The 26,662-nt window shown below is 46.7% G+C and overlaps 7 protein-coding genes across 7 annotated transcripts; 3 read left to right on the forward strand and 4 right to left on the reverse strand.

Annotated features, from left to right (window-relative positions):
• LACBIDRAFT_332984 (uncharacterized protein) lies at positions 1-1,215 on the reverse strand (the record flags this gene model as incomplete). Its single annotated transcript, XM_001887578.1, has 4 exons — positions 1-13; positions 218-281; positions 558-575; positions 699-1,215. 4 exons carry the CDS (start codon positions 1,213-1,215, stop codon positions 1-3), a joined length of 612 nt encoding a protein of 203 aa, XP_001887613.1.
• Positions 1,216-4,280: 3,065 nt separating this feature from the next.
• Positions 4,281-7,751, reverse strand: LACBIDRAFT_310488 (uncharacterized protein; the record flags this gene model as incomplete). The annotated part of the gene is made up of 8 exons (XM_001887579.1): positions 4,281-4,285; positions 5,001-5,009; positions 6,447-6,458; positions 6,619-6,717; positions 6,770-7,132; positions 7,183-7,551; positions 7,600-7,630; positions 7,680-7,751. 8 exons carry the CDS (start codon positions 7,749-7,751, stop codon positions 4,281-4,283), a joined length of 960 nt encoding a protein of 319 aa, XP_001887614.1.
• Positions 7,752-7,770: 19 nt separating this feature from the next.
• On the forward strand, positions 7,771-8,840 carry LACBIDRAFT_332987 (uncharacterized protein; the record flags this gene model as incomplete). The annotated part of the gene is made up of 2 exons (XM_001887513.1): positions 7,771-7,879; positions 7,906-8,840. The coding sequence occupies 2 exons, from the start codon at positions 7,771-7,773 to the stop codon at positions 8,838-8,840; spliced, it is 1,044 nt and encodes a 347-aa protein (XP_001887548.1).
• A 1,032-nt stretch (positions 8,841-9,872) lies between these two features.
• Positions 9,873-13,661, reverse strand: LACBIDRAFT_295543 (uncharacterized protein; the record flags this gene model as incomplete). The annotated part of the gene is made up of 12 exons (XM_001887580.1): positions 13,227-13,661; positions 13,147-13,177; positions 12,709-13,095; positions 12,293-12,655; positions 11,952-11,963; positions 11,577-11,723; positions 11,178-11,314; positions 10,950-10,980; positions 10,520-10,897; positions 10,103-10,465; positions 9,980-10,050; positions 9,873-9,902 (listed from the first exon to the last, which is right to left on the reverse strand). Exons 1-12 carry the CDS (start codon positions 13,308-13,310, stop codon positions 9,873-9,875), a joined length of 2,034 nt encoding a protein of 677 aa, XP_001887615.1. The 5' UTR covers positions 13,311-13,661.
• A 1,556-nt stretch (positions 13,662-15,217) lies between these two features.
• LACBIDRAFT_332989 (uncharacterized protein) lies at positions 15,218-19,455 on the forward strand (the record flags this gene model as incomplete). Its single annotated transcript, XM_001887514.1, has 15 exons — positions 15,218-15,512; positions 15,560-15,632; positions 16,013-16,149; positions 16,233-16,597; positions 16,621-16,798; positions 16,850-16,912; positions 16,948-17,000; positions 17,039-17,363; positions 17,386-17,558; positions 17,588-17,995; positions 18,046-18,451; positions 18,520-18,537; positions 18,708-18,724; positions 18,863-19,084; positions 19,252-19,455. 15 exons carry the CDS (start codon positions 15,218-15,220, stop codon positions 19,453-19,455), a joined length of 2,937 nt encoding a protein of 978 aa, XP_001887549.1.
• A 177-nt stretch (positions 19,456-19,632) lies between these two features.
• On the reverse strand, positions 19,633-21,431 carry LACBIDRAFT_310494 (uncharacterized protein; the record flags this gene model as incomplete). Its single annotated transcript, XM_001887581.1, has 6 exons — positions 19,633-20,412; positions 20,465-20,621; positions 20,701-21,046; positions 21,106-21,141; positions 21,191-21,240; positions 21,292-21,431. 6 exons carry the CDS (start codon positions 21,429-21,431, stop codon positions 19,633-19,635), a joined length of 1,509 nt encoding a protein of 502 aa, XP_001887616.1.
• Positions 21,432-23,281: 1,850 nt separating this feature from the next.
• Positions 23,282-26,596, forward strand: LACBIDRAFT_239741 (glycosyltransferase family 2 protein; the record flags this gene model as incomplete). Its single annotated transcript, XM_001887515.1, has 17 exons — positions 23,282-23,397; positions 23,477-23,897; positions 23,946-24,000; positions 24,058-24,360; positions 24,420-24,471; positions 24,530-24,653; positions 24,710-24,763; positions 24,816-24,908; positions 24,979-25,158; positions 25,215-25,433; positions 25,507-25,665; positions 25,721-25,804; positions 25,869-26,113; position 26,165; positions 26,228-26,279; positions 26,412-26,483; positions 26,538-26,596. The coding sequence occupies 17 exons, from the start codon at positions 23,282-23,284 to the stop codon at positions 26,594-26,596; spliced, it is 2,289 nt and encodes a 762-aa protein (XP_001887550.1).
• Positions 26,597-26,662: the final 66 nt, after the last annotated feature.

Here is a 26,662-nt window from a genome sequence, read left to right on the forward strand (position 1 = left end):
CTACTTTTCGGGACTACCAAAATTTTGTAGTTCACTGTTTGGGACTACAAAAACTACAAAAAATTGTATTATCTTCTTTTATCATTACAAAGTTTTGTAGTACCAGCTTTTTGAGACTACAAAAATTGTAGTCTCCTCTTTTTTCATTACAAAAGCTTGTACTGTTCAATTTTTTCATTATAAAATTTTATAATACCAGCTTTTTGAGACTACAAACTTTTGTAGTCTCAGAATCTTAGTGAGTGTGATCAGAGCATGATCTTGAACTTCAACATCTACGTCTACAAATGAACAACGTCACAGAGTGTGACTCTGTGACGTTGTTCATCTGTTGGGACTCTGTGACGTTCCTTTTCTCTTCAACCCACAACTTCACCACCACTCCGTCAACGCCAACGACTCCACCTCACCACCACATCGCCGTCATACCAGGTCACGCAACCCACCACTGCAAAGAACCCTGGCTGCCCAAACCGACAACGACCGCCCAACAAACAACACACAAATGGCCACCGCCCACAAAAATCGACGACCAGCACCCACAAAAGTTGACGCACACACCCATGGCGCACCCACTGCAACGCAACAAGGATGCTGACGGTGCATGACACACAACATCGTCACGGAACAACTACAACCACCCCGGCACCACAAGAACGACGCGGCAGCGCCACGTCACCAACCCCCAGCAAACACACAACATCGAAGGAGATCGACGGCAGGCGAGGACGACGGTGACGAGGTTGTGCCGTACCCAGCCTGGTAAGCAGTCACCACCCCAGCTTTTTCCCTTCTGACACCAATGAGGTGCCACATCGCTAGCTGCGACGTGGCAACCGGACGACGAACGACAACTGATGTCGTCGTTCGTCGTCTTTGTTTCGCCTGGCAGACCACGACGACTGCCCTAAAAATGAAGACGACGATGGATGAAGGTGTGGGTGGTGGACCACGGACGAAAATGAATGCCCACGGACGACCACCAACGACCGCAAGCGCCCACCAACAACCACGAGCACCCACCAACAACCATGAGCTCCCACGAATGTCCACGACCACCCGCGCGAATGTCCACGAGCGCCCACGAACGAGACGAGGGCGAGCCACCCACGAACATTTACAACCGCCCACAAACAAAGGCGACTGCCCGCCAACGAAAATGACTGCCTGAATGGACACAAGCAATGACAAGCCCAGGGGAGCTCCCCCCTCCATCACTCCTTACCCCTCCCCCTCTCCCCATCACTCCCTCCCTCCTCCATCACTCCCTACCCCTCCATTCCCTCACTCCCTCTCCCATTCTCTCACTCCCCCTCCCATTCCCCCTCTCCCTCTCTCTCACTCCCTCCCACTGCACACCACTCCCCCTCTCCCTCATTGCAGCACTCCCTCTCCCTCATTGCCTATAACCTCCTCATCCCCTCCCTCATTGCCTAGAACCTCTTCCCCCCCCCCCCCTCCATCATTGCCTACCAGCCCTTTCCCCTCTCCCTATTGCCCACCAAACCCCTCCCCCTCCCCCTCTCTTTATTTCTGTATTTAATGAATGGTCTTTGTAGTAATGTAAATCTATGTAGTTTCATTCAATAAATTGCACCTTTGTCTTCTGCAAGATCTAGTTAAAAGTTATATGTCAAAAAATATATCCTGTTCAGGATATAGTTCAAAAATGTACCTTGGTAATATATCCTGGTTCAATATCTTGTTGAATATATATCTTTGTTCAAGATAAAGTTGAAAGATATATCCTTGTTCAAGATATAGCTTGAGAATATGTATTGGTAATATATCCTGGTTCATTATCTTGTTGGAAATATATCCTGGGTCAGGATATAATTGAAATATATGTCTTGTGAATATATCCTTGTTCAAGATAAAGTGGAAAGATATATCTTGGTTCAGCATCTAATTAAAATATTCATGATGTAGTTCAGAAATTATGTATCTGGATTGATGATATGGTTAAAATAGATCTTGGTTCAGGATTTAGTGGAAAGATATGTGTGCCTCCATACTATGACATTGGTGAACAAAATTTGTTAGAGGAGAATGGAATTTGTTGTCAATAAAGTTACAATGAAGAGTCAAGAGAAAGAGGGAGGAAGGCAGGAAGAGGAGAAGAGGAAAACAGGGAGAGAGGAAGAGAAGGATAGAAACAACAAAGAACTTGGTGAACTCTTGTCTGTGAAAGTGGGGTGGGAGAGATGTTTGATATCACATGCAGGGGTTTGACTGGCAGGGGATGGTAATACAGATGTGGGTGAGGTATGCAGATCAGGTGCAACTGGAGAGAGAAAAAGAGAAAGAGCAAAGAACTTTGTGAACTCTGGTTTTTGAAAGTAGGTTGGGAGAGATGTTTGATATCACATGCAGAGGTTTGACTAATACAGATGTAGGTGGGGCATGCAGATAAGGTGCAATTGGAGAGTGAAACAAAGAACTTTGTGAACTCTGGTTTTTGAAAGTGGATTGGACAACATGTTTGATATCACATGCAGGAGTTTGTCTGGCAGGGGATAGTAATACAGATGTGGGTGGGGTATGCAGATAAGGTGCAAATGGAGATCTTGGAGCTGAAGTAGAGGCAGAAGTGGAGGGGATTTCTAAGCAGCTAAAAAATTCCATAGTGCGAACTGTATCTATAGTGTCAAAGTGGATAGTACTTAAGCAACTCAGGAATCTTGGACTGAATAGCTTCAAGGTGAATCATACATGTCATTGAGGCCCAAAATTGTTGAAGGAGAATGAATGAATCTGTAATGCGAACTGTATTCATAGTGTGATTGGAAGTGGATGATACTTAAGCAACTCAGGTATATCACAGATGCTATTGATGCCCCTTATTGCTACATACATACTGGGAGCACAGCTAGACATAGTGCCAAAACCCCTGGAAGTCATTGCAGAATCTTCCAGAATATATACTCCAGACAGCAGAAAAAATCACAAGTTTTTTGCTGAAACTAGGACCCCTGACACCACTACAGACCAGAAAAATATATCCTTACCACATCTGTTTCACAAAATATATCCTAAGGCAAAGCCAGGGCAAAAATATATTTCTAAGGTGTGACAGTGACATTTCAGGGTCCACTCACTGAAAATATATCCTTACTGCATTTCACTTGCAAAATATATTTTGGTGGTGTGACACAGACATTATAATTTTTGTGTGACATTTCAGGGTCCATGTGTCAAAAATATATTTTAGATTTCAGGGCTTTCTAGGACCCATATATATCTAGAATATAGATATGGTCCATGACATTTAGTCATGTAACTTACATGGAGTTTGCATGACTAATAGTCAGTTGGCACTGGGTGACTGAAGTGCAATTGCAGCTTCGAAAATTTCAACTGCTTCTTCAACTTGCTGTGCTTCCAAATTTTCTCTGAGGTTCCCATTCATGCTATCGTCGTTGGCGCATGCAACTTGAATCAAGGTGTTGTTGCTTGCCCATGACATATCGCCATTTTGAATATCACGTCCACCAACCACGCCAGCAGGAGCAGCCTCCCCGCGATCCTAAAATCAATAGTAAAATAAATGCCTAATCAGCTTCGAGCGAGTTGCTTGATCTGTATCGCATCTGTGTCCTCCCCCTTGAACGGCTGAAGACGGTGACGACTCACTTTGTAAGCTCATCAGATGGTGGTGAGGTTCTTGTCGTAAATGTCGTTGAACGTTCTTGCTTCTAGTTTTACGATATTTGATGGCAGGGCAGTGATTTATGTTTCGTCGGGGCAAAGACGCAGGTTATACCGGAGTCACAATCTACCAGAATGTATTCACTGAGAGAAAGCGTATTCCAGAACCTAAGTGAAGTGGGTTATAGTCACTAAAGCGGAGGAAGCATGTGCCATGGCGACGCACGCATACTGCTTTCTGCGGATGGCTTAGAAAACTTTGCCCCCACCACATTCTCGCTGAAAAAATCATCATAAGAGACAAATCGTCAAATGTTTAGCAGGTGAATACTAAGCGCATTGACATGGTTCGCATTGGGTTCACGTGGAAGTGGAAGGTGGGAGCGTGACGTACCGTGGCGTCATGTAACGCACATGACAGATTTTCCTGCCATTCCACAAACTCGACCACACTCAATGGAAGAAATGAACACACCATTCAAAGGGACAATGCAGGTCTACAACTGCTTGAAAAATTTGAACATTAACAAAATGGACACACTATGGACGCTCACAAACATCGTTGTCTCGCCGATTTGCCGCAATTCAGATTCCAGATTTTTTGCCTTTGACACTTCAGTCTTCACGTATTGTCATACTGTCATGCCAAGGGTGCATCAGTGAGCAAGGATATGGCAGGGGAAATCTTTTTGAAGCCATCCGCCAAGTTGCGGCCGAAGAGCGGTATGTGTGCGTCGCTCCGCTCTTGTAACTAAGTACTAACCCACCTCACTCAAAGTTCTGGAATACGTCTGCAATAATGACCCCGCCATCTGATGGGCTACATTACGAAGCGAGTTGTCGCCACAACTCGATTAGGCATTTCTTTGACTATTGATTCTAGTATTATGGGCTGACTTTTTGCATGGTGAGTGATTTCTTGTATCTACTGATTTCCGAAAAGTTGTTGTGTCTCCTGTAGATGTTTTGAATATCCAAGTTTTCTACAGAGTTCATTGCAAGCACCGGTGGCGAACTTAATAATAATACATACGATCAGACGGAGCTGCAGCTCTTGATCATCTCATGACATAATACACGGTGTGTCGAACCTCTAACACTGGCAAGTGGATCATCTATTCTTTTCGTGCTGATTGATTCCGTGAATTTCAAGCTTATTTCCGTCACTGGGATCAGATTTCTACGCCAACTGGCGCCCGCCCTACTCCCCCTCCCCAGTGCAGCCCTGGGGCTCGTCCTATGCCAACTGCATAAATAGCTACTAAGTAGCTAATGGCCTCCCAGTTGTGCTGGTCACTAACTCTCCCCATATACTTTTTTCCTGACATCCACCATCTCGAATCAGAACCGGCCTTCGATTCCTGAACTATCCAATCATAATAACTCACTCACACCTGTGACTTTGATATCACCATGCTACTCACTGCCCAGATTACCTTCATTCTGGCATTTTTGTCCTGGTCTGCGATTGCAACACCTGTCTCTTTGGAGCGTTGCAGTCCTATAACTATCTACCACGGGACATGCAAAGAACACGTAGCTGACATCAAGAAAGGACTCAAGTGAAATCCTGGCCCTTTTCCTGGAGATTTCACGTACAAACGTGCATTCATATATTGTTTCGTTCAAATCGTCGATTGACTAATATCTTGATTTACTTATAGCCGCATTTTATTGTACGTACAATCATGCGCAAGCGCAAACGTATGCACAAGACTTTAAAGAGTGTTCTAAAGGACACGCTGTTGTTGGTATGTGTGCTAAATCGTAGATCCGGCCACATCTTACACATATTCCCAATGAACAGAATTTCACTATGATCCCGTGGGCCTGTGGTACGATTTATTTGCAGAATTGATTCCACCTTATCAATCCTGACTTTCTCGACTCACAGTGTCTTGAACCTAGGGGTTGGCACAGATGATAGATCCCCGGCTGTCAAGGTTCGTTGTATTTGTAACGACTTGGGTGGCTTATGTACTTACCTTGACGAAAATTGCAGTTCCTTCACGCCTGTCAAAAGCTTGCCGCCAAGATACTCTTCACTCATGAAAAACTTGATGCCGAAGACATCACAACGAAAGCGAAGGTCGATAGTTATGTGATCGAAGGGTAAGCGCTTCACATTTATCTCAGGGTGCGAACATTGAAACAGCCTACACAAAGATCTGTCCCTATCTCGCTCGTAATGGTACAAACAAAAGTCAAGGATCCATTCAAACAAATCGTTTTCCATACGGACAAATGTGTGTAATTTTTTCTGCTTCACCCCTGCCTCTAAGACTGAGGCGCATTCTTTACCCAGCATTGAAGGCATTGACTATTTCCAAGGTCTCGTAATCTGTGCTACCAATGATGTACTATGAAATTACGATTTGAGAAATGATAGCGGTTAATGTGGTGGAAAGGGCGGAAGGGCTTCCCCAGCGTGTAGCTGACTGGGTAAGTGGTGGTATTGCGGTGAGTAGCTACTACATGTGATGTGTGTATGTACGTGCACGTGACCGTGCTCTGGAGCAGGGAATCCCTATTCCAGTGGAACAGGGAACTCAGCTTAGGTCTTATCAAAATCAAGGCCAACGCCCCTGCAATCTACAACTTGAATGAGAAAGTTTGTTTTAGCGTGTTACTGCTATTTCCTTGAGTGCGACTTAGAGAGTATTCGGCCTACATTCATAAAACTGGAGTCTACATGAAAAAAAAAGAACACGAATTGCAAGGAAGTGTCAGGATAAAGTCACATATTCTAGGGGCTACATTAACTAGCGAATTGATTTGTAGACAAGGTAGGAACTCACTTGAAAGAACAACTGCAAGATATGTCACGTAAGAAAGTCTCTCCCTCAAAGCAAAGGATTACAATGGGAACGTACAAGCCTTCTTTCCAGAACTATTTATTCCGACATAGCAAGAGTTATCTATCACAGAAAGGTCAATACAGATAAAAATTTCAAGGGTAGACAGAGTCACCATTGGAATTGATGAATGTCTCAAACCGCACAACTCCGTCTGTTTGAAAGATCTCTCCAACCACCATTGAGTGCCACGCGGCGTCCACAAGCGCGCCGGCTAAACAACATGAGAGGCAATACGGTAGTCCTCAACCACAATTTTCACTCACCCCAATTGGATGTGCACGTAAGGCGTTTCGAGAAGGGAGGAATCTCCTGTGCCGTCGTTTTATCAGCAGCGTTCCTTGTATATGTAAATACTATCGGCTGATCCTCATTTGAGCCCGGAAAATCGTCAGTGAGAAGAGCGATGGCATCGCCATCGTTCAAGGTAACCTCTCCATCCTCGTTTTCAAGCAACTGAACAGCGTTACCCGATACCCCTTCTACATGAACAAGACGACCTTTCAAGGAAGCGACGGTGTGCGGTGGGGGGATGGTGAATATGTTAAGGCGACCCAAAGAAGGATCACTCTCGTCAAACGACGTTTTCGAGGCGGCTTCACTATCGTCGTCGTAAAGTCGGTAATAAACTAGTGAGCGTGAAATTGGAGATGTTTGAGAACTAAACTGCAAAGCGCACCATATCGTTGTTCAGCCTTCCATGCGGGCAATTCATTTGAGCCCGCATTACTCGCAGACTTTGGTCCAGCGGCGCTTTTTTCAATAACAAAAACTACCGGATCAGCCTCAGACAATCCTGGCCCAGAGTTCCCTCGGAGCGCAAGACGAGCAGAGTCGTCCAAAGGCTTCTTTTCTGACAGCGATGGGTACAAAGTGCTCTTTTCAGGCCCTTCCACGCCTTCAACCTTGCAGACGCACCTCTTCAGCGAGGCGCCCGTATGAGGGGGTCTCACCGATCTAGATGAGATGCGACTGATGAAGCGATCGTTGGAGAAGATCGGGTGATTTGTTTCGAGTGGGCCTTCTGTGGTATATAACCGATAGTATACTGGGCGCATATGTGAGATAGACGATATATATGACAAAGAATACGCACTGTCACGGTGTTCGCGTTTCGTTTGAGATATCTAATTTATCAACTCAAGTAGAAAGCGCAGGGACTGGAACAGCACTTACCGGCTCAGTTCCTCCCTGACCATCCAGAGACGCGGTGTTCCCACCTTTATGCACTCCATCACCAGTGGGCATCGTAAGGTCGTAGGTTACAATGGTGCTGGGAGCGAAGGGTTATTCGCTGTATCATGCCTTCCAGTGGTCATGCGCCCTTGCTAAAGCGCTCAAGCCGGCCAAGACCGAACTGCTGTATTACATAATAGGTTTGCAACTTTTGATCACCGGGCAGAGTCGTCAACGTTGACCTCAACGGTGGTGAAGCCTTTTGTTTCGCGATTTGCTGGACTGATGAAGCTCAGTAGCACCCTACTCCAAGCCGCTAACCGTCAGGTGGTACCCACCATCGACCAACATAACCGCGCCGTTCTCCTCTCCAGAGATTCCGCCCGAAGGATTCGTGAGGCTTTCCTACACGACAACTCCCCAGATGCTCGTCGAAAAGTCGGCCAGATCCTCCAAAACATACGCACCCAACCTCCCATACCAGACTCCTCATTCCAACCCCTCCGTCTCCCTATGCACACTACCACCCACGGGCTGTTACGTCTTGGGGATTTGCAGGCTGCCCGGAGGATGCTCCAGACGATGATGGAGAGAGACTACCGCGTCCGCAGTCGATCTGCAGACACTGCTTTTTCGATGTTCATCGACCACGCGCAGACCAACTTGTTCTGGCACCATGAATTCAGGAACAACCCGGCGTGGAAGCCCCCGAAGCCGAGGAACACCCACCTGTGGACCGCGGTGCTGTATATGCAATTCATCAGGGAGTTCTCGCCTGATCTGCATTACTCGCTCTTGAGGGAGATAATCTTCAAGAAGTACTTGGTCCTCGCGGCGAGGGTGTTGTATGATGTGGTGAATGATCAGAAGAAGGTGGATCAGCGCGATGCTGAGCTTTATTTGGAGCTTGGGCAGACTGCGAGGAGGTTGTGCGCGGCTCCACTTAAAAGTAAGCAGATTATGGGGGCGTATACGTTTGCTATTTTGGCGAGTGTGTTAAAGCTGGAGGCGGGGAAGGAGGCGTTGGGCAAGTATGCTAACGTCATTGCGGGGATGTTCCACGCTACCCATCCGAGGGAGGATACGGCGGCGTACTGCCGTTTCGCGCTCGAGTCGTTTATGAGTGACATATCGGGTTCAGATTCTGAACCGGAGCATTGATGGGGTACTCGGTATATTTCGTCGTTTATATTCTCCAATAAAAAAAGTCTTATGCAGCCTTTTCAGAGTCGCCATATAAACTCACCACGTAGTGTGTCCATGCTTGGGCGGGCTATGGGGAAAAGTTGGTGGAACGCAAAATAAAAAGCCTTCTGTGCGTGGCTCTCCGCATTTAAATTGCATTGCGGTAGCGTAGTTCAACTCAACACAATTAATGATGTTTACCCCCCCTCCTATACCTTCAGTCACATCCTACCTTCAACCCACAAGATCTCGATAAGGCTCAACCGTACGTATACCACTCCCTTTTACTTCTCACTTACACCCTTTCTCCCTCCTAGTCACTCGTTGAAAGTACCCCATTTATAAATAGTGAGAGTCACGAAAGCCTTGATAGCTTCTTGCGAACGCCTTTTTGGTAGCGACTTAGATGCAATTCGTTCATGTACACTTTCAACATGACGCGACAAGTATACACCTACGTGAAAACGCGATTTCTATTTCGCGTATAACGAGTTGGCAATCTACGAATCACTATTGCGATTACCCTTCAGAGCAGTGTCGAACTACACGATGAAAATGCTAGTTGTCAAAGCCAAACGGCATCGGCAGACGCTCTCCCATTTCTGTTTCGTTTTCTCAGATCTATCCAGATCTAATTGCCCTACGAACGCATAAACCATTACTTTCAATGATCTTTACCAGACCTCAGTGCAAATTCGCCTAGAGTTATAGGCAACACATCACATACTCTTCTAGTTCACGGGTGCCACTTTTTTCCAACCTTCTAATCTAACTTCATCTATACATACTGTAACATACAGTGAAATTTACATGAAAAAAAGGAACACAAATTGCAAGGAAGTCAGGATAAAGTCACATATTCTAGGGCTACATCAGCTGGCAAATAAAATGATAGTGCAGACAAAGTAGGAACCCACTGGAGAGAACAACTACAAAAAAGGTCCTTTGAGAAAGGCTCGCCCTCAAATCATTGCAATAGAAACGTACACGCTTTCTTTCCAGAACTATTTATTCCGACATAGCAAGCCTGAATGTTATCTATCACGGAAAAGTCAATAAAAACAAAAATTCCAAAGGCAAAGAGAAATACCATAATTTCTGTATGGCTTATTCACCTGAACTCCGTCTGTTTGAAAGATCTCTCCAGTCTTCATTGAGTGCCACGTGGCATCCAGTTTCGCGCCGGCTAAACAACATGAGAGGCAACACGGTGATCCTCAAGAACAACTTTCACTCACCCCAATTGCCTTTCGCTGTAAGGCGTCTCGAGAAGATGGGAATTCCGGATGCCATCGTTTGACCAGGAGCCTTCCTTGTATATGTGAATACTATCGGCTGATCCTCGTTTAAGCCCGGAAAATCATCACTGAGAAGGTCAATAGCATCGCCATCGTTCAAGGTAACCTCTCCATCCTCGGTTTTATACAGCTGAACGTCGCTACCTGCGACCCCCTCTACATGAACAAGACGATCTTTAAGGGAAGTGACTGTGTGCGGTGGGGGGATGGTAAATATGTCGATGCGGCCCAAAGAGGTGTCGCTCTCATCAAACGACGTTTTCGAAACGGCTTCACTATCGTCGTCGTAAAGTCGGTAATAAACTGGTGGTCATGAAGTTCAAGGTTTTTTAGAACAAAACAGCAATGCGCACGCACCATACTGTTGTTCATTCCATGTGGGCAATTCCTTTGAGCCCGGATTATTCGCAGGTTTTGGTCTCTTCTCAGCGGTGTCCTTATCAACAACGAAAATTACAGGGTCCACCTTAGATGATCCCGGGCCTGGCTCAGAGTTCCCTCTGAGCGCTAGACGAGCAGAATCGTCTAAAGGTTCCCTTTCTGATAATGACGAGTACAAAGCGCAGTTTTCCAGGCCTTCTACACCTTCCATCTTGCAGATGCACTTCTTCAGCGAGGCGGCTGTATGAGGGGGTCTCACTGATTTAGACGAGATACAGCTGATGAAGCTATCATTGGAGAAGATCGGGTTGTTTGATTCGAGTGGGCCTTCTTTTGTATATAACCGATAGTATACTGCGCGCATTCAATGTGAGATAGATGATATATAAGGCAAAGGAACACGCACTGTTGCGGTGTTCGCTTTTCGTTTGAGATATCTGATTGATCATTTCAAATAGAAAGTGCAGGGACTGAAACAGCACTTGCCGACTCAGCATCTTCCTGACCATCCAGAGAAGCTTGTACAGAGGTGTTTTTAGCTTTATGCGCTCGTTTGCTAGGTGGCATCGTGACGTCGTAGGTGGTGGTGGGAGCGGAGAGTCATTCGCTTTCTCATGGTGCCTCCATGTTGCACTTGCAAGCGCTCAACTCCGGCGATAACCGACGACAGCGCTTTGCATGTTTTGCGGATAGCGATTTGGGGCGCGTCACCGGTAGTACCCTGCTTGTCCGGGATTGGTTCAAGTTGCTGAAGAATGTTGTCGAGGTTGACTGTTAATTGGCGTGCTCAATCGCGAATTTTGAGACGGTCGGTGGGTGAGAGCTTCATCGGACCGTCAAGCGTAACAGGCCTTGTTGTAAATCGGCGTCACTGACTCAATGTGGTCGACGGCGTTGAATGAATGAAATGAACCTGTGTAAATGGTGAACAAATAGCGCCAAACTTGAACATCTCTCTTATCTAACTCTCATCATACTAAATGGCTCATCCGCACAGGATAGACAGATGTTCAAACATTCATCGACCACGCACAGGTGAACTTGTTCTGGCCCCATGAATCCGGGAACTTCCCGGCGTGGCAGCCCCCCTGTCCAGTCATGCTCCTGCTGCATTTCACGTCTTTCGCCAAGGATGTAATCACATCACGGCGTCCAGTACGTAGAGAGGCATCGGACTTTCCTTCGAGTCATAAGCAACATTACTAGTATTTTACCTCACCGGTGCCATTTTTCTTTCTTTCCAAGATCAGCCTGTGGAAATGTTTAATGTCACTGAGGCTAATTGATTGCGAAGACTGGAATTTACATGGAAAAAGAACCCGAATTGCAAGGCATTGTCAAGATAAAATTGCATGCCCTAAAGGCTACATTAACTAGTGTATTACCCGTAAACAAGGTATAAACTCACTTGCGTTAACAACTACAAAAAAATAAAAATCACGTAAGAAAGTCCTGCTCTCAAACCAAACGATGACAATAGGGACATACAAGCTTTCTTCCCAGAACTGTTGATTCCGACATAGCAAGGGAGATCTATCGCGGAAACTTGGTCAATAAAAACAGAAATCCCAAAGAAAGAGAGACAGAAACACCCCAGCGACCAGACTGGAATGGCTTGATCTTCTGAACTCCGTCTGTCTGAAAGATCTCTCCGGTTTTCAATGAGTGCCACGCGGCATCTACACTCCCGCCGGCTATTGAACGACGTCAAAGGCAACACGATAGACCTCAATAACAATTAATACGCACCCCAACCGCCTGTAGCTTTGAGACGTTTCGAGAAGGAAGGAATCTCCGGTGTCGTTGTTTTATCGGGTGCGGTCTGTGTATATGTGAATACCATAGGCCGATCCTCATTCGAGCCGGGAACATCGTCAGTTAGAAGGGTGAGGGCATCGTCATCGTTCAATGTAACTTCTCCATCCTCGTTTTCAAGCAATTGAACATTCTGGCTTGAGACCTCTTCTACATGGACAAGACGATTTTTCAAGGAAGCGACTGTGTGTGGTGGGGGAATGGTAAATATGTCGATGCGGCCTAAAGACGAGTCGTTCTCGTCAAATGACGTTTTTGAGATGGCTTCGCTGTCGTCGTCGTAGAGTCTGTAATAGACTGGCGAGCGTGAAATTGGAGTTTTTGAGTGAGAACAAACTAGCAAAACGCACTATATTCTCGTTCAGAATTCCATGTGGGCAGTTCATTCGAGCCCGTGTTACTCGCAGGCTTCGGTCTCTTCTCAGCGGCGCCCTTGTCAACAACGAGAATTATAGGGTCAACCTCAGATGATCCTGGGCCTGGCTCAGACTCGGAGTTCCCTCTGAGCACAAGACGAGCAGAATCTTCCAAAGGTTCCCTTTCTGACAACGACGAATACAAAGCGCCCATCTGCGGGCCTTCCACATCTTCAATCTTGCAAATGCATTTCTTCAGCGAGGCCGCCGTATGAGGGGGTCTCACTGATTTAGACGAGATGCGGCTGATGAAGGGATCGTTGGAGAAGATCGGGTTGTTTGATTCGAGTGGGCCTTCTTTTGTATATAACCGATAGTATACTGCGCGCAATTAATGTGAAATAGACGATGTAGATGACAAGGGGTACGCACTGTTACGGTGTTCGCTTTTGGTTTGAGATATCTGATTTATCAGTTCGAATTGAACGTGCAGGGACTGAAAGAACACTTACTACTGACTCAGTTTCTTCCTGACCATCCAAGGAAGATTGTACAGTGGTGTTCTTAACTTTATGCGCTCGTTTGCTGGGTGGCATCGTGACGTCGTGGATGGTGAGAGCGAAGAGTTATCACTCTTATGGCAGTGCCTTGCGGTCAGCGCGCTTGGTGAAAGCGCTCAACTCCGGTGATAGCCTGAGGCGCCGATGACACACTTCTTTCACAGGACTCTGGTTGGTGTCGTCTGGCCCTCTTAACGAGCTCCTCTTCTGTTTCGCGGAGCACGTTATCGGTATTCCGCTCGTAGATTGTTCGCCAAGGGGTGTCTTAAGCCAGCGTTTCCTTGAGGTTTAGTGTTAATCGACTGTGTGCTCAATCGCAGACTTTGGGACGGCCTGTGGGTGGGAGCCTCAATCGACCATTCATCGTCAGGAGCTCGTCGCAAATCGTTAGCTGGTCGACGCCTCGTAACAAACCTCCGAGTCCGAGTCACAACAAACGTGTACATAAATAGCGCCAAATAATTCTCCTCATCTGGAAACAGAACATTGTCTACATAGACCTATGTAGACGTATAGTGATCGGTAGGCCCGTTGATAGCCTCCTCCTATGTAAAGCAGTGTTGGCATTGACCAGGGTCAGACCCGGTCAGTCAAAGGGTCAGTCAATAAAGGGGGGGTCAGTCAATAAACATTGACTGACCAGGTCAATAGATTTCGTGGGATACTGGTAATCACGGTTATTTGATGCCGACGTGAATATATCATGTATGGCAACAGGGAGTGGTCAGCTTCGTTTTCTCGGCAAACACCGTTATTTGTCCACTTGCCGAGTTGCTGCCGCGCATAATTATTACAAAATACTGTTTTCCCGCGATAATTACCTTACTTGTGGCTCGTAAATGCCACTGAAAACAACAGTTCTGAGAGCGCATCGATGATGGGTACACCATTTCCTGCCTATTTAGTTTGGAAATTTGTTTGTCAGCTCTGTATCATGGTACTTAACCTTCTGAATTGTTTTTACTGATGTTACCCAGCTTTCAGCCTGTTGCAATCTATCCAACTCTAAGAGGTTCAATCCAGGTCAAAGTAAAAAATGCATTGGAATTTTTTTCATCTCATGGTTCTATCTGCAGACTTTGAAAATTTTCAAATTGGTGGCAAGGTAGCTGAGAAAATCTTTTGAATATCCTTACTGCAACTCAAATTTAAGGACTATGGGTATGTATATTTCAATCTCTGACTAGGATGTTCACTCTACATATTTTCTTGTATTCCAGGAATTAATTGATGAGCTACTGTCCTTTCTTGCTAATGCTAATTCTCCATTACAGTCATGTCTTTACCTTCCATATTCACAGAGTAAAAAAAAAAAAACTCATTCAAAGTATAACACCTGGGAAAAGCAGTGATTTTAAAATGTACTAGAAGATTTATTCCCTTCTGAGTACTTGTAACTATCACAGGACTTACAATAACTTACCCCACAGAATTTTAATGATACTAAAGGCATTTTAGTTGAAAATTAGCTTTTTTTACTGTTTTATTCAGCATGAGGAGTGCTGCAGATTTGTGGTGAAGAGAATCAAATTACTTTCTTCAATCTTAACTGCTGAAGTTTGTTCACCATTCTTCAACTTTGCACAGTGGCTGAAAAAGAATTTCGAATTTTGACTAATTTTTTGAACAGCATAATGTGACTGGCTGAAAGCTGGACAGTGTTGGTAGAGAACAATTTACATAGCAGAAGTATCATAACATAAAGATAACAAACAAATTTAAAAAGCAAATAGACAAGAGATTGTGTACTTACCATCTCCGACGCACTCTCAGAACTGTTAGTGCTGAGTGCTCACTGCTCAACATTTTATGAGCTCAAGTAAGGTAATTATTGTGGGAAAATGGTATTTTGTAATAGTTATGTCTGGCACACAACTCGGCAGGTGGGCAAACAACGGTGTTTGCCGCGAAAACGAAGCTGACCACTCCCTGTTGCCATAGTCATGGTTGTCGCGGCCCACCTCGTCGCGCCGCATTGTAATCTACTGTCCATACCTCAAGCACTCATCAGCATTGCAACAACAGATGCTTATGCAATGTTCTTCCGTCCATCACCCTGCCCTGTTGCGAGCTCTCCAGTCACCTTCTCGTGGATCCAATCTTTGCTTTTTTACTTGGGAATTCATGACACGTCCACTCAGCACGCGCCGGTTAGGGATGACAACATCCTCTGGAAGCCATTCCTCGGCGAAGTTGTGTGTCTGTGGGTTGTTCGCCGTGCTGACAGTCCCTTAACAGGTGGGATGTCATAACGTCGAGCTTCCCCACCTTGGGTATGTATGCAGAACCTGATGAAGACAAGATGGGAGTGGCGTTCCCCTCTCAACATCGTGTCTCGATCTGCATCCTACATTGCCTGTGTGTGCCAATGCAGTATTTGGACCACGCGTTGCTATCTGCATTGTTTCCTTCAAGTTTTGACCTATTAGCGTAGAAATGCTCTCACAGAAGTACTTTTCGTGGCATATTGAGACGAGAGCAAGAAAATGCCAGCTAATAGAATTTTATTTGCACTTCTTCCCCGTGTTATGGGCACATTTACTAGCTCAGGTACATCGTCAAATTGGCTTACACGTTAATAAAATGGCGTTAGCTACATGACTTTGACCCCTTTGACCTTTATTGACTGACCGGTCAATTATTGACTGACCCATTGACTTGACCCTGTCTGTTGACCAGGTCAAAGGGGTCAAGTCAACACTGATGTAAAGCACTGTAATTTCACCTTTTTACGGTAGTTCCGGTAGACAGTTCCTAGCCGGTCTACCAGGCTCTACGCGGCCTACCGATCAACCAAATCTCAACAGCGATTCACATCTGATCTATCACATGATCAAGGAGCTTTCCAGTGTCGAGGGCATGTCAGCATTGGAAAGTATGGCGATCATGTATGGCGATCTGTGTGGCGATCTGTATGGCCGGAAACGTGACATTAGACACGTGATGTTCAAATATTAGTTCTGTGTCACGTCGCGCGCTTCACCATGCTTCTAATTGACCTAGTTGAGCAGCTCAAAGGTCATGCAGTGCTTCAAGAGATCTCCCTCAGTGCCCTTATGACATTCGCACGACTTACATCTCATCTTAAGCACGATGTTCTCCAGCCACAAAGCATCTGTCAAAGTGACCCTGAACACGCACCTGATAAGCTTCCCGCCAGCATCTCTAGTTTCCTCAGTGATGCACTGCGAATTCCTGAACAACACATCCATGACTACTGGAGTCTTCTCAAGGACTATATCTGGAACATGCCTACTACAGCACTTTCTAGCGAGGACTATACACTATTCAAAGAGCATGGATGGGTTTATGGCATTAGTAATGTGATTTGTTTGGATTGATCTAGATGGTGCCTGACCAGAATCTTGCAGCAGCGCTGACTCTATACCCGCCTAATATTGTATGCACCAACCCTGACTGTGCAAATATTGTTCCCTTGAAGAAAGAGGAGCAATGCAAAGCGGTCATTTATACTTTATCAAATGGTGTCCAACCCACATGGAATGTACATGTATATTGTCTGAGTACGTGTGAGGTTCTTGTTGCAAGTATTCACTGAAAAACATGTTGCGCAGTGTGCCAAACAAATTATCACAACAATTTCAGTGTCCAGGATGGTGTCCGAACCTACTACATGGGTATACCAAGCTATATATTGGTAGGTGAGCATCAGTACGTGGAAGTGAAGGTAGTGAGAATGTGGATTGCGCAAATGCTTCTCGGATGGTATGTGTTTTCCGCATCTATCTATTTACATTCTCAAGTACTCAAGGTTTTCGGCTACCAACACTGCTCGGCTTTATGATCTGGCCCTGTCAGAGAATCTCACGTACCTTGATGGATGGTCACTTGGCGGCCAGCTTACAACAAAGCACATATGGGATGGTTTTAGTTTAGTGTCTTTGCTTGACGACCATCAAACACAAGGAACACTCCTTCGTGTACCTCACACAGGCTCTCAGAGTGACCGCTTCAAGACTGCAATGGAGGAAAGAAATAAGTGGATTATTATGGAAGGGCAGCCTGATGCTGTTCATCATACCTGCAAAAAATGCATGCGCATTTACAAAATGGAGGATGGGGAATTCAGTAAGATTGCACAACTAATCAGGGTTAACAGAATTAATCAATCAACAGGGAAAGTTCAGGCCATTGTTGCGGATGGCATCAGTATTGGCCGCCCCTGCTGTGGAATCTTTCGATGCACTGAGCCACTTCAAAACAACCAACACCGATTTTGTGCCACACATTTCGGCCGTCATAATATTTGCACTATTGATGGCTGTGAGCTTCCGGTTGAACTTATACCAAAGAAATTGAGGACGTGCGCAGACCCTATTCACCAAGAGATCGAGAGAAAGAAGAAGGCGCACGGAAATGCTGCATTTGTTCTGAAGGACCGTTGGAAAAATGCCCAAGTGCTTTATGGTGAAGAAACTCCAGTTGCTGTGAATGGGGAGCATGTAGATGTTGAGGATGAAGTTGAATGGTTTGAGGTAAATGGCATGGCGGTTGAAATCTTTAATGAGCAGAACCCTGGATCGGTCGGCGTCATTGAGGATCTTGATCCTTGCTCAAAAAAATCATTGGACGGCAACCGCAAACTCAAAACGCAGCTCTCGAGAAGGAGAACACACAATGAAGAGACCCTTGTGCGACCCTGTGGCATAATATTTGCACGCGCAACCATGTTTGGAGCAGAAGCCGTGTCCAATTTTCTGGTGCGTGTTAGCTATACTCCTTAGCTTATCGAGCTCTTAAAATTATGTAGATAATGCTCAAGAACGCATTTTCCATCCCAGGAGCAAGCAAGCCTGAACACGTATTTTACGATACAAATTGTGATGCGAAACAACAGGCGGACGCATCAGGTGATCCATGGTTTCAAGACATGGGCATGTGCGTCGACGTCTGGCATTTCCTGAACAAACACAAGGTGACGCATGAGTTCTGCCAACTAAATTGCAACCCAGCGATGTACCCTGAGCTACAGGATGATGACGGGAACTGGTTTTTCAACACGTCGGTTGCAGAGCAGACCAACGCATGGCTTGGCGGATACAGCTCAATCATCAGAGAGATGCTCCCTGACAAGTATGATTTTTTCCTTGACGAAATGATCAGGCTCCATAATGCCGAAGTGCTCCAGAAGTTGGAGAAGGAGGGACACTGCCCTCGTATTTTGTAATCATGGTGTTGTTCTATTACATGTTTCACTATTACATGTTTCTTCATTGCACAACAGAGTCCAAGACAAGTGGAAGTAAGTAAGGTGTCGCTAAAGGCAGGAGGGATACGGAAAGAAGTTAAGATATGTAGCGCAATAGAATCTAAAGTACAATTACTGTCTGAGAGGATACTGGCGCGCAAACACTGACCAGCGGCCAGCAGGCGTACGTCCACCAGCTACAGCCTCCTCACGGTGATCCTCAGAGGCGGCCTTCCATCAGGTGCGTGTGTTGTAGTATGTTGCAAGCTTAACCTTATGGCCAAACACATGCTCGAGCCGCTCTTCCAGCATACCGAAGCGCTTTCTCATCTCCCGACTATTGATCTTATCAAACGTGTCTTGCATGTCAACGACATAGCAATTGCCAGGCCATTTTGAAGTTGACTTATGTGAGGATGTTGAGATGGGGGAAGGAATTGAGGAGGGGGATGATGGTACTGGTGGAGAGGAGGGGCTTGTGAGAGCAAAGGATGATGATGATGAGGGTCCTTGGGATATGGAGGATGTCCAGAGGGATGAGGGGGATGTGGATGACGTTATGGGAGAATCAGGAATTGTGATGACAGGAATCATGAGGGGAGTGAGACTAGGGAGGTGTCGCTTTCATGCCGAAGCCTTGGGTGTGATGGTGAGGTCAAGAATTTGCACCTCGGAAGGGGGCGATGATTGAGGAGATGGCGTGAGGGTGGCTTTGTGCTTGCGTGACACTCGTACACTACTCCGATCACCTGGCATGTTGGTGCGAAGGTGAGTGTTCTTCCTTGTGACGGTAGCGAGTTCCTTGTCGAAGTCCAAACACTTGACATTTCGGCAACAAAAGAGGAGGTGGGTGTCGGTAGATACGGAGTGTGGCCAGATGGCATCCACTTGGACCCAGTGACGACTGGGGATGTTGTAGACGTCAAGCACTTCGGTTCCAAGCTTCTCCAGGGTCTTTGGGCATTGTGCTAACGTCCATGTTGGCCACCCCTGTAAAACTTGCACTGATAGAACCTCAGGTGGTGCACCATCCTACAAGGAGCGTTAAAAGGGATGCGGGCGATGGACATGTCGTTAATGACTGCTTACCTGTCGCCAGAACATGATAAAAAATTTGTGGAGCAGTGCCACGTCACCCTGCGCTCGCCCTCACTTCTTCAATGGTTGCGACGTCTTGTCTTCGTAACCCTGCATCCATTCAGAACGAAGATGGGTTGTGTGCTTTGGAGCCTTGGCGCTAGCGCTGGGGGGTGGTGCTGGAGGAGAGGGTGTAAAATGAACCAGGGACAATGGGCCAGAATGTGAGGAGGCAACATGTGAGGAAGAGGCAACATGCGAGGAGGAGGTGATATGCAAGGAGGAGGCAAAGTGCGAGGAGGTAATGCGTGAGGTGGAGGCAAAGTCTGAAGGAGAGGAATGAGTGTCGTTGTGTGGTGGAGAGTGACCAAGAGAAGCCGCAAGGGCTGCCTGATAATCAGCCTCTTCCTTGGCTTCGTCCGCAAGCTCCTGTGCACAAGCAAGTTCGGCCTCCCGTGTTGAAGCCTCCACAGAACGCATGAACTGGACAGTGGGGTCCATGTTCGCAATCGCAATCTGGAGCTCCTCCCCAGGAGAAAGCGATCGCGTGGGAGGGGGATGGTGAACTGAGGAGGAAGACGTGGCTGCGGACACCTGTGGTTGTTTCCCTTTCTGCTTATTGGCAACCACCGTAGTGACCGTGTGGATACTGCAACCTGTGTGCACGACGCAGCATTTCTTGCACATGAGCCGGATGCAGACCGAGTTTGCAACCCTGTGGCATTTGCTTTCACTGCACTTGGACGAGGCCTTGACTGATGAGGTGGTTGTAGAGGAACGAGAGGTGGGCGCTGAAACGGCATCGGGCGCAACACCTGGCATAAAGGTGTAGTGGTAGTGGTGGGCATGGCACTGGGACAAAAGAGAATAAGATTGTGCAAAGGAAGTGTCCTCGTCAACTTACCCGTATGTAATACTGGCCAGGGAAATTACCACCTGCCGCAAGCTTGACTTTGAGAGCGCAATGACATGCGGGACAGGAATTTGGGCCGTTGATGTTGGGAATGACTGGATTCATGGTGGTGGAAGGAGTGTGAAACAGTTCGTGAAGATATAGATGACTATATGCGCATTAACGGAGGGGTATGTAAGGTATTGACATGGGGGAAGAGGGAGATGCAGGAGGAATGCGTAGCGCACCGGTGTTTGGACCGATGTAGCCGCCAAACATTTCGCCACACATTTCGCCACATACACCGCCAAACATTCCAATTCTGACATTTTTTGCCAGTGTCAGGCCAAAAATGCCGAAAAATATCCGAAATGTATGCAGCAGTGCTACTGTACATGCCAACGTAAATGTAGACTACAAGCATATAAACATCCAAAGTGCGTCGGCCACTGCACACTGGAAGGAGCAGGGGATGACGTTGATGTGCAGTCAAAAAGATGGCACCCCGGCACCGTGTGATCGTTGACATTCCCCAGCATCGCACAAATAGTTGTGATGCCCTACTGAAACTTGAACCAAACCGTGATAGCGACGCTGTTGAGTGTAAACACATTAGCACACACTCAACAAACAGAAGAAATGGTGAAGCTTACTGCCGTGGTTTTGTTGGTCCATAGAAACTACTGTACCTAATGTGCCATTAGTAAGGTTTATGCAACAAGGTGTTGGTTGGCTCACCAGAGGGAATGTGGGAGCAAATGACTAAGGACCTGCTTGCTGTCCATAGGCTGTCCACGTTAGCATTATACAGGTGGTGTTGCATGCATAGTGGAGCTTACCAGTGGGAATGTGCATGGTGATCGGGGGCAAGGCCTATCAACGGCTGACCTTTGAGTGTTTGTGAAGGAGAGAAGAAGAAGGTAAAAGGACTTGGAGAACGCTTTGATTGTAAAAAGCGCGGAGAAGCGCGGTCAGCCATCAGTGTCCCACAGCCTGTTTTTGTCACTGGATAACCCCATTCGCATCATTCAAGGTACAGATCATCCACCAAGCCTGATATTCTATGGCGAGTATGAATCTACAGGTAGCTACAGGTCTACCCAAGACTACTACACCTAGGTAGCTCTAGATAAATTCAAGAACTTATGTACAACTACATAATTACAATGAAATTACCCAGCCAAAACGCTGTTCCAGAGGCTGGCTCCTGACGTTACCGATAAAAAGTGGTAAGTATGCCACTATTAATTTGTCAGAGAGTTCTGATAAACCTGGAAAAAGTGCCAAACGAAGAAGAAGACTCGGAAAAGGGTGCTTTGTATTTTTCCTTGTCGGAAAGGGAGCCTTTAGACCTTGCTTTAGACGACGCTGCTCGTCTTTTGCTTGAAAACTTCGAGGATGGAGAGGTTACTTTGGACGATGGCAATGACTTTGCCCCTCTTACTACGATTCTCCGGGCTCAAAAGAGGATTAGCCGATAGTAGTCACATATACACGGAACGCCCCTGATGAAACAACAGCACAGGATATTCCTTCCTTCTCGAAACGCATTACATCCCACGCAAATGGGGTGAGTGAGACTTGATATTGAGAGCTATTATTAATGTTGTTTAGCGAGTGTGGATGCCGCGTGGCACTCAATGGTAATTGGAGAAATCTCTCAAACAGACGGAATTCATAGGAATGAGCGATTCGATACTGGTTTTCATCGCAATGTGTTTCTCTTTTTGACTCCAGAATTTTTGTTTGTACTGATTTTTCCGCGATAGATTGCTATGCCGGAATAAATAGTTGTGGAAAGAAAGCTTGTATGTTCCCATTGTAAACCTTTGGTTTGAGGGCAGGAGTTTCTTACATGATATTTTCCTTGCAGTTGTTCCTTCATGTGAGTTCATACATAACTTGTCTACGGATTAATTCGCTAGTTAACGTAGCCCCCAGGTTATGTGACTTTATCCTGACACTTGCAATTCGTGTTCTTTCAACTTTTGATGTAATTTCCCAATAAATTCCAGTCTTTCGAAATCAGCGTGAGTTAGGTCAAAATGTTCCACAGGTTGATCTCGGGGGGAATTAAATGGTGCCTGAGAGGTAAACGAATAACAAGGTGTCGGTCATAACTCTCGCCAGTTAATGTACCATAGAGAGGTAGTAGGGAGGAGAGGTTGGCTTCGGCGCTTAAATGATGCCAAGCGTTAGGCACGTTGCTTAAGTAATGAGCGTACCTTTTACGAACAGCCTCCAGGCCTGATCCTTGCCATCCTGAACAGCCTGAGCTAGGCCAACAAAAACCCGCAGGAGACTCTTCTCAACTTCTGCCAATACCCCCCAATTTCACCCCAAGTCATGTCTCGTTACCCAGAGGTAAACGGCTCAACCTCCCTTCCATATCCTCGCACACCAGTGTTAACGTTTTTTCAACAGGCCGATGAAGCCCAGCAACGCCATTACAACGATGGATACCTGCCATACCCAGCCACTACCACCCCCAACCCCTACGACCACCAGCCAAACCCATATGACCGCCAGTCTCCCTACGGCGCAGCACCGCCCCTAACGGACCCGTTCAACCCGCCGCCCCAGAATCTATATTCGTCACCGCCCCCACAGCAGTCGAACAACGTATACCCTACGTATCCCCCCGTCGTTGAGCCTCCGCGATTCCAGACCCCAGGCCCACCTCCCCCTGTTATAGGTACTCCGTCGCCGTACCAGCGGACGGGGTATGAGCTTCATGATGATCATGAGAGTGAGGATACGGGTGATATACCGCTTTTGAGGAGGGATCCGAGTTTGCCGGGCGCTGCTAGGCCTTATTCGAGGGTGGGTATGCCGGGGGGGTATGAGGATGCTGCTACGCCTGATGATCGCTCGGAGAGTAATATAAGGTATGGGAGGATACCGCAGCGTGTTCCGAGGCGGTATAAGACTATTAAGAAGGTTGAGTGAGTTCTTTCCTCCCCCGTGGGTCTTTTGTGGTCTGTCGGATTGATTTGGTTCTTTTTTTTTTTTGTTGTTGCGTAGACTCTTCCATGGGAACTTCGTACTCGACAACGCAGTACCCCCCAAGCTCCTAGACATGTGCGCGAACCGCAACGAGCGCGAATTCACACACATGCGTTATTCCGCTGCCACCTGCGACCCCAACAACTTCAAAGATTCCGGGTTCACGTTAAGGCAGGTACACTACGACCCTCCTCGGCGTACGGAGCTGTTCATCGTGATGACGATGTACAATGAAGAGGAGGATCTGTTTTGTAGGACTATGCATGGCGTTATCAAGAATATTGCGCATTTGTGTAAGCGGGATAGGAGCAAGACGTGGGGGAAGGAAGGGTGGAAGAAGGTTGTGGTTTGTATTGTTAGTGATGGACGGGGGAAGATTAATAGTAGGACTTTGAGTGTGATTGCTGCTATGGGGGCGTATCAGGAGGGTATTGCCAAGGTGGGTCGTGACTTATTTATTCGAACGAAGGCTCATGCATTGTGATAGAATAAAGTTGGGACGAAGGACGTTGAGGCTCATATCTACGAGTACACGACCCAAAGTAAGCCCCACCTCTTCCTTGTCTCTCTCTCTCTCCCTTATCCTCCCCTCTCCATAGTCTCCGTAACACCCTCCATGAAAATCGAAGGCGCAGAGCGCGGAACCGTCCCCGTACAAATCATATTCTGCCTCAAAGAGAAGAACGCAAAAAAAATAAACTCCCATCGGTGGTTCTTCAACGCCTTTGGGGCGATCCTCCAACCTAACGTGTGTGTTTTGTTGGATGTGGGGACGATGCCGGGCCCGACGTCGATATATCATTTATGGAAGGCGTTTGATATTAATTCGAATGTGGGAGGTGCGTGTGGGGAGATTGTGGCGCTTAAGGGGAAGTATGGGCAGAATTTGATTAATCCGCTTGGTTTGTTTTCGTTTTTGCCTTTTCTTTTGGAGCGTTGGATGATCCTTTATGACTTATAGTTGCGGCTCAGAATTTTGAGTATAAGATGTCGAATATCCTTGATAAACCTTTGTATGCGCGCCTACCCTCCTCTCCTTGGTTTTTCTCATACTTACATGACTAAATACAGGGAATCGGTGTTTGGGTACATCACGGTGCTTCCGGGTGCGTTCAGTGCGTACCGGTACATTGCCCTTCAGAATGACTCGGTGGGAGAGGGGCCGTTGCAGAAGTATTTCTTGGGTGAAACGATGGTATGCTTTTGTTTCTTTGGTCCTTCTACTTCGTTTTACTGATACATCTATCGAAGCACGGTGCTGGCGCCGACATTTTCACTGCTAATATGTATCTTGCTGAAGATCGAGTACGCCTTTTCTCTCTCCGTACCCACCACGACTGATTCGTCGTTTTGGTAGATCCTGTGTTGGGAGTTGGTATCCAAGCGAGGGGGATCGTGGATCTTGCACTACGTCAAATCGGCGTATGCTGTCACGGATGTTCCGGATCAAGTACGTCCTTTCTTCCCCTCACTTCTCTACAAACAATCAAAACTAACCTGGATCTTTGTTTGTTTGATAGGTACCAGAGCTGATCTCGCAGCGAAGACGCTGGCTTAACGGTTCTTTCTTCGCGGCTGTGCATAGTATCTTCCACTTTCACTACCTCTACCGGTCCTCGCACACCTTTATGCGCAAGTTTTGGATCCACGTTGAGATGTTTTATCAGGTGTTTAATCTCATTTTCTCGTGGTTTGCTTTGGTGAGTTCTCCCCCGTTTCCCCTGGTTCCCTAGCTGACAAACCACACGACGCGTAGGCCAACTATTACATCGCGTTCAACATCCTCTCGGACGCGATGGAAGACCCGACGTTTAACCTCAAGGGTATACATATCTTCAATGTCGTGATTAACTATTGTTACCTTGGTCTTCTGCTCACGTGTTTCATCTTATCGCTTGGGAATCGACCGCAGGGATCGAAGTGGGGTTATACCCTTGCTATGATTGGGTTTGCGTGCATTACGGTTTATATGACGGTGCGTTTCTTTCTTTTCTTCCTTACCCCCTCTACGCAATCATTCAATCATTGATGTTTTGTGCAAATTGTAGGTTGCCGCCTTTTTGTTGGCGTTCAAGGGGATATCGAATCTAGCGGCTTCAGACCATGGATTGAGCCTTTCGAGTGTGTTTACTAACCATATCTTTCGAAACATCGTTTTGTCGCTTTTGGCTACGCTAGGGTTGTACATCATCGCTTCTCTTATCTTTGTGTGTTTTTTTCTCGCTTTTCGTCCGTTTCAAGGAAGTGCTCATCGATACCTAGTTCGAGCCCTGGCATATGATCACGTCCTTCATACAATATACACTCATGTCGCCTTCGTACATTGCCGTTTTGAACGTCTACGCCGTTAGTCCCCCCTCCTCCACCCCCCTTTCTCCCCCTTCTCCCCACTAACCCTTTAATACCGCAGTTCGCAAACGTACACGACGTCTCCTGGGGAACCAAAGGCGACAACAAAACCACACCCGATCTAGGCGCCGTCACCACCACCAAGAACAAGAGTGAAGTCGAGGTGGAGGTGCCGACGAGCGAGAAGGATATTAATTCGTTGTATGAGGATGCTATACATGTTTTGCAGACGAAGCCGCCGAAGCAGGAGGCCAAGGTTGATCCGTTGACGGCGCAGGAGGATTATTATAGGTCTTTTAGGACAAAGTGAGTTTTTCTTTTGCGTGTTTGGGATGGTGGCTGATGTGTTGTGTGCAGTGTAGGAAATACTTTGATCGCGGCTTTTGAGGTTGCTGATGTTCTTTTTTCTGCGAATGATAGGTTTTGCTTGCTTGGACGCTTTCGAATGTGAGTTTTGTTTTGTTTCTCTGGTGTGAACGACAACGAATGATGGGATTTTGTAGGGGTTGCTCGCTGCTGCGATAACGTGGGTTCTCTTACTCGCGGTTGGTTACACACACTAAACACGCCACGTACATACATAGGTCGACGAACGGAAACGCAGCTACGAGTGGCGCGAATAAGGCTGTGAATGGATACATGGCGTTTTTGTTGTACTCTGTTGCTGGGCTTGCTTGTGAGTTCCTTCCTTTCCTTCCTGCTTCATTCATAGGATCTGATGCGTGGGTAGTTGTGCGTTTTGTGGGGTCTACGACGTATATGATCGTTCGGCTGTTTGCTGGGGAGTAGTCTTGCGACTCCCCCACATATCTAGCCCGCTGCCCTTCCCTTCCCCTTGTCTCCCCCCTTTCCCTT

The sequence above is a fragment of the Laccaria bicolor genome, genomic scaffold (assembly GCF_000143565.1).
Source record: "Laccaria bicolor S238N-H82 LACBIscaffold_46 genomic scaffold, whole genome shotgun sequence".
NCBI classification, from domain to species: domain Eukaryota; kingdom Fungi; phylum Basidiomycota; class Agaricomycetes; order Agaricales; family Hydnangiaceae; genus Laccaria; species Laccaria bicolor.